This window comes from Armigeres subalbatus, chromosome 2, assembly GCF_024139115.2.
Source record: "Armigeres subalbatus isolate Guangzhou_Male chromosome 2, GZ_Asu_2, whole genome shotgun sequence".
Taxonomy (NCBI): domain Eukaryota; kingdom Metazoa; phylum Arthropoda; class Insecta; order Diptera; family Culicidae; genus Armigeres; species Armigeres subalbatus.
This window is the reverse complement of record NC_085140.1, coordinates 394,802,593-394,813,696: the sequence shown is the minus strand read 5'-3', so window position 1 is coordinate 394,813,696 and position 11,104 is coordinate 394,802,593. Positions and strand designations below refer to the sequence as shown.

The 11,104-nt window shown below is 41.1% G+C and overlaps 1 protein-coding gene across 3 annotated transcripts in view; it reads right to left on the bottom strand.

The window, feature by feature from the left end:
• Positions 1–605: 605 nt before the first annotated feature.
• Positions 606–11,104, bottom strand: part of LOC134213214 (protein O-mannosyl-transferase TMTC2-like) — a 759,458-nt gene continuing 748,959 nt past the window's right edge. For all 3 annotated transcript variants that reach the window (XM_062691957.1, XM_062691956.1, XM_062691958.1), the window contains exons 11-12: positions 2,305–2,462; positions 606–2,197 (exon numbers count right to left, since the gene is read on the bottom strand). In XM_062691957.1, coding sequence (XP_062547941.1) covers positions 2,021–2,197; positions 2,305–2,462 — 335 coding nt within the window. In that variant the 3' untranslated portion in view covers positions 606–2,020. The remainder of the gene's footprint in view (positions 2,198–2,304; positions 2,463–11,104) is intronic.

The following is an 11,104-nucleotide window of genomic DNA, read 5'->3' as shown; positions in this document are numbered from 1 at the left end:
GAACCGGATAGAGGCAGACGACCTCGTGGAAGGCTATGAGCACGCTGTCTGCACGCAATGCAATCGGACCTGGGGACCCCAAACGTTCGGGGAAACTGGAGGAATATTGCCCATCGATCGTGGAGCTCTACAATACACACAGCCATAGGTGTATTATCGCTATAACCAACCAGGTTCTAGGTGGTAGCATTCTGAAAATACGTCTTCCTCCTACTATAAGCTCCTGTAATGCAAGTTTGCTAAAGCATAACGTCCAAAGAACGTTACAATGTCGGTGGGTTATGAGCCCAAGAGCGACAGTGCAACCATACCGAAGAAAAGTGGATATGTGCAATCAAATACATTTTTCGAATTAAATCTTCCACTTGTTGTTAAATATGCACAACGAGTTTTCAAACATTTTAATTGATGTCCATGCCGAGTGGCAAATACTCGTGAAAAAGACAATTAACTCTGATTGAACCACAAAAAGTTGTCATCAACCTGCCCAAACGCTTCGGAATTGAATACGCGCAAATTTCAATAAATTCGAAGTATCGGTAATCCACACCAAGGAAAATGCTTTCGTTTAGTCTATCGTAATTGAAACAAGTGGGTTTTCATTCTTTTTTATTAACAAATTTGCATTTATTCCGAAATTGTATAGTTGCCTCCGTGAATTGCGAACAGAGATTTCGCCCGCGGGACTATTCCCTTTCACCCTCGGTTGCGATTGATTTAAATATTTCTGTTCAATATTCTCATTTTACACTTCAATCGTTGAGATTCTTTTTTTGTAATTTTAATTCGTCCATTCGTCATCCGTGCACCCCCTGACAGCCTTCTGTAGGATAGGGTTTCGCCATTGGACGAGAGAGTGCGATTGCTGAGCACCATTCACAGTATCATCCGACGAAAACAATCATTTCATTTTTATCGCACTTTGATCCAAGCGCATTTTAAATACAGTTTAATCTTTTTTTTTTCTTGGCGACTATTATGTGCCGTGTCCCGTGGCTCTCACATAATTATAGCTGTGCGATTATGATTGCAGCCCGATGGACTCCACAATAATTCATTCCACAACGCCCCGCACTCGCTGAGTGTATTTCAATATTTGTTGATTTTCATGTTTTCCATTCGTTTCAGGCTTTGTTTGACGACATGTTAATTAATATGAATGATGCTGTTCTACAGTACGCCAGGGGTTGAGTGTGTAGGCAAATATAACAAGCGATCAATGGGCGTTAAAGTTGACCTCTTAGCTGTTAAATGTTTTACTAAAGCCAATGCACAGCCATCAGCGCTTTACATCGGCCATGTAGCACTTACAGCCGAAAGAAACCATGCCTAATACTTACTGATCACTTGAAATATTTTGTCACATCTTCGATGGACATTAAAAATATCATTTTTAGGCATAGTATATTTAGTCTTATGAACAAACAAAATCCATTCGTTACAAGAAACTTAACAAAGCTTTTGGCTTTCTATTATTTGTCCTATTCTGTTTTACTAATTATATTCTCTTTACGATAGCATCTTTATGGTACAGTTTCTTAGGCTAGCTAATTTGTCACCTTTTGTTGTGTTCCTTTCCTTGTCTTTCGGGTATGAGTCTGATTTTGATTAGCCCTTTTTTGGCAGGGTAATTAACAGTATTTGTAATTAAACATAGGTTAATCTGCTTATTAGTTATCCGATACAAAAATTTGTCTTTTGATAGTTCAAACTTGTACTAGCTATGATCCTTCTTTTTCATTTCAATTGATTCATTATTTTACATTATTTTACAACGTACATCTAGCATTATTTACAATTGGTTATTGTTTCTATTTTCAAATTCCATTCACCGACTTTTCATAATTTATAAATCAAAATATCTCAACAAAGTATCAATCTATACAGCGTTTAAGCGGATCACATTTTCATACACACATCCACGGTCTCCCTAAAACCCCCGTCCAGCAAGCTAGCTCATATCGTCCTCATCAGCCGTCGGATGCTTCGTCGGGGTGGCCGTCGGACGTGGAGGCGTATCTCAGGAAATTTCCGCAATTCCCAGCTTGGCCAGATTGGTCAGCGTCGTCAGATCGTTAGGTTGCAGTCGGAGCGCTTCTTTGTAGCTGATTGCGGCCTCCTGGGGTCGCCCGAGCAGATGAAGAATGGCTCCGAGATTAGTGTGAGAACGTGCCTCTTCCGGTCGTAAGTTAACGGCCTAGAAGGGTGGATTTTGTGCGGATGGAAAAAAGAGACAGAAAAAAAAAAACGATTCATTAGCACAGAGGGATGGGCTGTTGATGATGATAACGGTTATGTACGCACCTGCCGGTACCACCGTTCCGCTTCGACCTTTCGATCGAGCAAACGGAGGGCTGAGGCTGCGGCCGTCACCAGGGAGTAATCGTCCGGGGCCAACTCTGCTGCTTTCAGTCGGTACTGGCAGGCTTCTGCCGAGCGACGAACAGAGGCAAGGAATTCCGCTGCAATGAGAGATGGTAAAATGTTGTAAGTGCGAGATTTATTACTTCGAGCAAAAAAGTTTTTGTTGATAGTTCGAATTGAAATATATTTTCATAACGTATGCGTGAAGACTAATTTATTCATCTACTGCTTAGAACTTTAGGTTCTTAGGAAATTGGTTAACAGTTTTATCTTATTCCACTGAATTTGGTGCCCTGAAATTTTATTCGAATCAGTCAATGTTTGGGCACTCTCTACCAAGCTAAAAATATTAAAAATGTCGTAATGTATTAAAAATTGCAGTTTACATTGTCAAATTTGTCAAAATAATCACATTATTGGGGATGCTTCGAACTCCGGACACTTTGATTCGAAATGTAAACATTTCGAATTTAGCCGCAACGATTCATTAGTAAATCAGTTATTTATTTCCGTTTTTGTAGTGAATAGCTTTTTAATACAATAAGGAAATATTTGGTTGATTTAAACACCTGGTAAACGTTGAATCGTCGCTAATTGAAATTCATATAAGCCATATGAGCGAGACTCGTCCAGTAGACTCGAAGACTCATTGCATGAAAATTGGCTCTCGAAGTAGAATCAAATACGACGCAATGAAGTTGATCTTACAGTGGCCAAAATACGCGTATCTGTCGAGATACAAACAAAATTGTGAAACTTATGACAGATCTGTGAAAACCAGTGATACTGGAAAACCATCTTTACGGGGTAAGATTATCCTAATCACATTGCCAGCTTCAGTGTAACAAGGTTACACAATCCTAGGTATAAGAAAAAAAAATCCATCTTAATCCCAACCCAAAAGAAATTTAAAAAAATAATTAAAAAAAGGAATTATAAAAAAAGCCTCTACTGTTAAAACGAAGATTGCGTTCTTGCTCTCAGATGATAAACCGTCAATAAGGAATTCACTAAATGAGTTCAATTTTCAAATGTTGGTTCATAATCAAAAAGCCACGAAAATTATCAAACGAATGAACGCGAGCACGATAGGTACGATGAATGTACAAAATGATTTTTACGTTCTCTTGCATTCCGACTGTGAACCGTAGAAGACCATTTTTGGAAGCAAAAGTTGAAGACTTGAACTAAAGTGAAAGTTTGTCCGAAGTGGAGTTTTTGAGATTGAATAGGAGTTATATCAAGTGAATTATTATAGCTTGTAATATTGTAAGACGCTTAGGGCGCGAACTATACAAATTAGCAACAAATTTGGTGATATATGAAAAGCACGTGTGGCAAGTACGATTCGATAATAGGTCCCATTGTTTCCATAATGAGATTACTTTTTATAACGTTTAGACTAAAGTCCCGTTGAATGTTATGGTCCAGTGAAGTTAGCTAACAAGAAATCTACAACTGAGACAGAAAGGTAAATGGTAAAATTGATAACGTCAAGATCAAAAAGTAATCTTTCGTCGTTTGAAGATTATCCCTTCAAACGAGGGTGCACCCTAGGGCCGAGCCAACCGCCCGTCGCAGTGACATCGACGCGTTGATCGACTGTACGCCCTGGTATCAATCAATGATGATGCAATACAACATGCGACGTGCAGCATAACGGTGACGTCACACCATCTTGGTGCGTTCCTTCTTTTCACCACACCAGATATTCGAGTCACCAACCAAAGTTTCATCGGTTATCCGATAGAGGACTCACCACAGTTGCAAGGCAATCCCGTGCAAGTTATGCTAAGCACACTGGGACAGAACTGATGAAATTCGTACACCACATCGTGCGTTATCCAACGGTTTTAAATCGCGCCAACAAGTAAGTGCACTTACTAACCGCCGCTGAACATCGATGGAACTCCCTAATCGCTTCCGGAAGTTACAGTTCAAGTAAGGTCGACCAAGTTTTGTAATACTAACCCTAACCTAAATTGAGTAAAATTGTAAAAAAAAACGAAAAGTGGAAACTGTTTCCGATTGATGTAGTATTAAGTCAAGAACCTACGCAGTAAATCGTTTAGCCATAAATAAACGCATGGAAGTAAAAACTATGTTTTAAAAAGGCAAGCGTTAGTGATTCAGTTGAGGAGTAAGAGAGAAAATTCAAATCATTACGGTTTTTTTTAACGATTAGAATAGGCTCTGGGAGGGGAATCCTTAATGGTAAACTTCCCACCCTGTGACTTGTGGTTATTTTCATTAATTTATTCTTTTGGTTTGGTTTCGGTGCGCTTAAGTATTGAGTGTGGGTTGAGGTTTGAAGAAAGGACTCGCCCTGAGAATTCCTGGCCGGGTACGGGACTTTCGAATGAGTTTTCTGGAACGCACCTTCGCGGCAGTGTAAGAACTGCCTGGCGCTAAAGTGAAGGCTGTTAATTCTGTCCGAACCTTCTCTTCCGCTCCCATGTCCCGTTACTAATAAATACTTCTTCATAGATCAAGCCCGCAGTAGATGTGTGCGATGCACCACACGCCGCCACCGACATATTGCCGCTGTTTAAAATCTTTGTAGTGCCAGCTCTACAATTTCTATTATTCAACAAAACTATCCATCCATAGTCATTTAGGAGATATTCCGATATATGATAGCATCATATTAAGAAACACACCACGAGTAGGTATCTCTCGTATAATCTCGGGTTGAAAAAATCTTTGGATCTACTAAGTTTGTTGTTTTATTTTGGACTAGCAGACCCAACGAACTTCATCTCGCATAAAATTGATTTATTTCCTGCTTTTTTTAAATTCGCAATTTTCTTGTCTTCAAAAACCTCCTTACACCAAATTTGGTTCGGTTTACTTTATTAATTCTTGAGTTATGAAGAAATGTCTATTTCATTTGTCCCCTTTACAAACGAGAGTGAGAGGTCTTGAACTACCACAGAAACATTTATTTGCTTCAAAAACCTCCACCTACTAGATTTGGTTCCATTAACTTGATTAATTCTCGAGTTATGAAGAATTTTATGTTTCATTTGTATGGGAGCTCCTCTTTCCAAAGCGGAGGGGTCTCGAACGAAATTAAGAACCTTCCCGGCCCCAAAAACCTCTGTATACAATCCTTCACGCTAATCGGTTCAGTAATTTCCGAATCTATGAGGGTCAGACAGACATTCTTTTTTTATGTATATAGAAAAAAAAATTAAAAATCCGATTGAGCGAGATGGATCAACTAGGTCCGAGCTTAAGACGTCTCAAAAGCAAAGGAAAAAAAATCCGACTAATTCATTTACCTCCACACTAGTTTTTTGGGTATCTATTCTTAATTGTTAATAAAAAGAAACCTTTTTTTAATAAAATGTTATGTTTCTAAAATAATTTCAAGCAAAAAGTATTGAATTACAGCATGATCCTTTTTTAAGGCGGTTTTATTCGCGAGCTTTTTTCATACGCACATGTTCTTTACAAATCTTACCGGAGTTAGGAACTAAATCACAATAAAAATGCACACCCTCGTTAGCAAAAAATGAGCAGCGTCGTGTCATTTTATTTTTCTTTGCGAACAAGCCATTTTTTCTGCATATGATCCGCAACTCATTTTCGTAAAGCCTGTTTTCACGCACGGTTAAAACGACATCTAGCCTAATGGCTTGTGCCAGAATTACTGTTCTACTATTTCTTTTTCGAGTCTCATCCCGAAGGGTCGCAAGGCGGATTTAACAACCATTTAACTATAAGAAAATTATTTTGAGCTTTTTAGTGGAATGTTTTCACCTGTCATAAGACGAGTTTATACAATCCCATTGAATTCCACCACTTAATTGTATCTTGACAGATACGTATTTCGACCTCAAAAGTAAGGCCGTCTTCAGTGTCTCGTACTTGACTCGACTTGAAGAAAATGATCGCAGCTTACACTATTTATACTATGCGTAGGTATAATAACTTATCTAGGTACTTATCTTACTACGGTGCTTATTTCTACTCGCTTGATGCGCTTGATGCTTAGCTATAAACTTGAAGAGCCAGGAGCTACCATTTCCTTGATCTTTATTCAACAACCGCGTTTGTACCTGTCGGTAGATTTCCAAGCTCTCAGCAACATCAAGTTTCCATGGAGAAGAGACATTTCTTAAAATTTTAATGTTTGATGTCGTAATTGAATGATTTTCCTGATATACATGTTCAGCTACCTTAGACCTAAACTCATAATTTAATCCCTTATCAGTTTCCCTCTTAGCCTTACTTACTTCTGCAATATGTTCTTTGAACCTTACATCTGACGATCTTTTTGTTTGACCTACATATACTTTATCACACTGTGAACAATTAATTTGATAAACCCCGGCCTTATTTAACATGTCTACTCTATCCTTTGTGGAGCCCAACAGTGTCTTCAGTTGATTCCTTCTGCTGGAGAATACTAAATCGATGCCGAATTTCCTCAGTCGATGGCGTAGCTGGTGGGTGATGTGTCGATCATAGGGGATCGATGCCCTCTTCAGCGGTTAATCGATCGGTGTCAGTGTTGTCAGTTCGTTTTTCCGTACACTGTGCCACCAAAGTACTCTTTAATGGGTAAAAAAGTACCCACTATGAAGTTAAATAGTTCAACTCATTAAAAGAGTAAACAGCGTTTACTCATTAATGGGTAAACTGCTTGTATGTCAGATTAGCGAGTGATTTTTACCCATTATCTTAGAAAACTTTTATTGGAAAATGTGTAAAAATCACTCTTTATTATTCAAAAATTAAATTCTCCCGGATATAAATATTGAAACTAATCCTTATTATTAAACGACAAACATTTTAATAAAAGTAAGCAGAAAAATAATATTATTTATTCAATAAACTTAAATGCACATCATAACTTTAAACAAATCAATAGTTGTTCTTTCCACCGGTGGCTCCAAACTTTCTCACCTCTACGTACTCTCCTGATTGGAACTACTGATATGCATGATCAGACCGGTGCCGTTGACGGTATTAGCAGATTCTAATATACTGGAGCACGGGATCTGTTGTTATCGGCAAAATCGGATCAGAGTAACTCCTATCGGTACTTCAATTTATGACTGCATTGTGCATCGAACTGCAGAGCACCTTGAGCAGCTGCACCAGGAGCCCATGCCGGAATCGAGGGTATTCCTTATGACCGCCAATCGTCTTCGGCTGTCTGGTACACTACCAGCAGCTGCCCCTGGGACCATTGTTGGATTCGAAACCGACACCGTCTTCGATTTCTCAATGTTTGGAACACCAGCAGCTGGCAGCCTCAGGAATCAGTGCCAAAGGTTTGCTGAAGACGCATCTTTTGTTTGCTGATAAACGTCTCAATCGTCGGGCTGGAAGAGACATAAATTAACGAATATTTAATAAAAATAATCGTAATTAAAGCAAGAACTCTTACCTCTTCGACCATCAGCATCTTGGTTTGTTTGTTCATAAATTTTAACTTGATTTTCACTCTTTAATGAGTAAAAACATGGAACTTGAAAATGGGAGCAAAATACACATTATGAAAAAAATATAATTACTCATTATTTTGACAGTTTCATATATTGAAAAATTATGGGTGGTTTTTACGCTTTAAAGAGTACTGTTGGGTTTACAGTGTAGGTTCCTCTGCTCCTTGTTGATGATTGCTTGCCATTTAACAATCATAATGTCATGTCACGTCAATGTCATCGACGCCCTTATCGCTCATTATTCTCCCTGGCGGCGTTGAGAGACATCAAACATCATTATCATGTGATGAAACTGCGGCTGTTCACCATCTTTGTCACATGATGGTATAACCGCTCACCAGCAGACCTGGTGCTAGTTCCAATATTCCCCAATTATGGACTCTATACTCAAGATCAACCTGTCGCATTTTAACAAATTCCATTCGTTAAATAAAAAATCATAGTCGACATGAAATATAAAAAATAACCTCACGATTTTCTCAACACACTTGAAACTTATTTGGTGTATATCTTCCTAATTTTATATATTGATACAAAATTCACATTTGATGTGTAGGCACAAATGATTTTTATTTTGAACTTTTTTTACAATACCCAATGCAAAAATAGTGACTTTAGTGACTTTTGGATGCTAATAGTGACTTTTCAGTGACTAGACTCAAAATAGTTTCTGAAGTTCCTCCAGGAATTCCGCCTTCGGAAGTTCCTCCAGGAATTCCGCCTTCGGAAGTTCCTCCAGGAATTCCGCCTTCGGAAGTTCCTCCAGGAATTCCGCCTTCGGAAGTTCCTCCAGGAATTCCGCCTTCGGAAGTTCCTCCAGGAATTCCGCCTTCGGAAGTTCCTCCAGGAATTACGCCTTCGGAAGTTCCTCCAGGAATTCCGCCTTCGGAAGTTCCTCCAGCAATTCCGCCTTCGGAAGTTCCTCCAGGAATTCCGCTTCGGAAGTTCCTCCAGGAATTCCGCCTTCGGAAGTTCCTCCAGGAATTCCGCCTTCGGAAGTTCCTCCAGGAATTCCACCTTCGGAAGTTCCTCCAGGAATTCCTCCGGAAGTTCCTCCAGGAATTCCTCCGGAAGTTCCTTCAGGAATTCCTCCAGGAATTCCTCCGGAAGTTCCTTCAGGAATTCCTCCGGAAGTTCCTTCAGGAATTCCTCCGGAAGTTCCTTCAGGAATTCCTACGGAAAATCCTTCAGGAATTCCTCCGGAAGTTCCTTCAGGAATTCCTCCGGAAATTCCTTCAGGAATTCCTCCGGAAGTTCCTTCAGGAATTCCTCCGGAAGTTCCTTCAGGAATTCCTCCGGAAGTTCCTTCAGGAATTCCTCCGGAAGTTCCTCAAGGAATTCTTTCGGAAGTTCCTCCAGGAATTCCTCCGGAAGTTCCTCCAGGAATTCCTCCGGAAGTTCCTCCGTGAATTCCTCCGGAAGTTCCTCCAGGAATTCCTCCGGAAGTTCCTCCAGGAGTTCCTCCGGAAGCTCCTCCAGAAATTCCTCCAGGAATTCCTCCGGAAGTTTCTCCGTGAATTCCTCCGGAAGTTCCTCCAGGAATTCCTCCGGAAGTTCCTCCTGGAATTCCTCCGGAAGTTCCCCCAGGAATTCCTCCGGAAGTTCCTCCAGGAATTCCTCCGGAAGTTCCTCCAGGAATTCCTCCGGAAGTTCCTCCAGGAATTCCTCCGGAAGTTCCTCCGGAAGTTCCTCCAGGAATCCTTCAAAAGTTCCTCCAGGAATTCCTCCGGAAGTTCCTCCAGGAATTCCTCCGGAAGTTCCTCCGGGAATTCCTCCGGAAGTTCCTCCGGGAATTCCTCCGGAAGTTCCTCCGGGAATTCCTCCGGAAGTTCCTCCGGGAATTCCTCCGGAAGTTCCTCCGGGAATTCCTCCGGAAGTTCCTCCGGGAATTCCTCCGGAAGTTCCTCCGGGAATTCCTCCGGAAGTTCCTCCGGAAGTTCCTCCGGGAATTCCTCCGGAAGTTCCTCCGGGAATTCCTCCGGAAGTTCCTCCGGGAATTCCTCCGGAAGTTCCTCCAGGAATTCCTCCGGAAGTTCCTCCAGGAATTCCTCCGGAAGTTCCTCCAGGAATTCCTCCGGAAGTTCCTCCAGGAATTCCTCCGGAAGTTCCTCCAGGAATTCCTCCGGAAGTTCCTCCAGGAGTTCCTCCGGAAGCTCCTCCAGAAATTCCTCCAGGAATTCCTCCGGAAGTTTCTCCGTGAATTCCTCCGGAAGTTCCTCCAGGAATTCCTCCGGAAGTTCCTCCTGGAATTCCTCCGGAAGTTCCTCCAGGAATTCCTCCGGAAGTTCCTCCAGGAATTCCTCCGGAAGTTCCTCCGGAAGTTCCTCCAGGAATTCCTCCGGAAGTTCCTCCAGGAATTCCTCCGGAAGTTCCTCCAGGAATTCCTCCGGATGTTCTTCCAGGAATTCCTAGGAAATTCCTCCAGGAATTAGTTTGGAGTTTCTCTAAGAATTCTTCTGGAAGCTCCTACAGGAAATCTTTTGAAAGCGTCTCCAAAAATTCGAAGAAAAGTTCAAACAAATTTCTCCAGGAATTCCTGTGAATTTTTTTTCTTTTTAGGAATTCCATCACAAGCTTCTTCTTCGTTGGCATTACATCCCCCACTGGGACATTGCCGCCTTGCAGCTTAGTGTTCATTAAGCACTTCCACAGTTATTAACCGCGAGGTTTCTAAGCCAAGTTACCATTTCTGCATTCGTATATCATGAGGCTAGCACGATGATACTTTTATGCCCAGGGAAGTCGAGACAATTTCCAAGCCGAAAATTATCTAGACCGGCACCGGGAATCGAACCCGGCCACCCTCAGCATGGTCTTGCTTTGTAGCCGCGCATCTTACCGCACGGCTAAGGAGGGCCCCCGCAAGCACCTCCAGGAATTCCTTTAGAAGTTCCTTTGAAAATTCTTCAGCAAGCTTTCCCCGGAATTCCTCTAAAAGTTTCTCCAAGAATTCATCCTGGAGTTCCTCCAGGGATTTCTCTTGAAGTTCCACCAAGGATTCCTCCGGAAGTTCCTCCCAATACTTCTTTTAGAAGTTACTCCAAAGCGTCTTTAATAAAGAAGAAAATAAAAGTTACTCCACGAATTCCCCCGGATGTTTTCCAGGAATTCTTCCGAAGGTTTCACCTGAAATTAGTTGGGAAGTTTCTCAGGGAATTCTTTGTGAAGATTCTCCAAGAATTTCTCTGAATGTTTTTTCAAGAGTTCTTCCCTGAATTCCTACAAAAGTTCAATCGAAATTCCTCCAGAAATCCTGCATAACAACAATTTCTTCGGAGTTT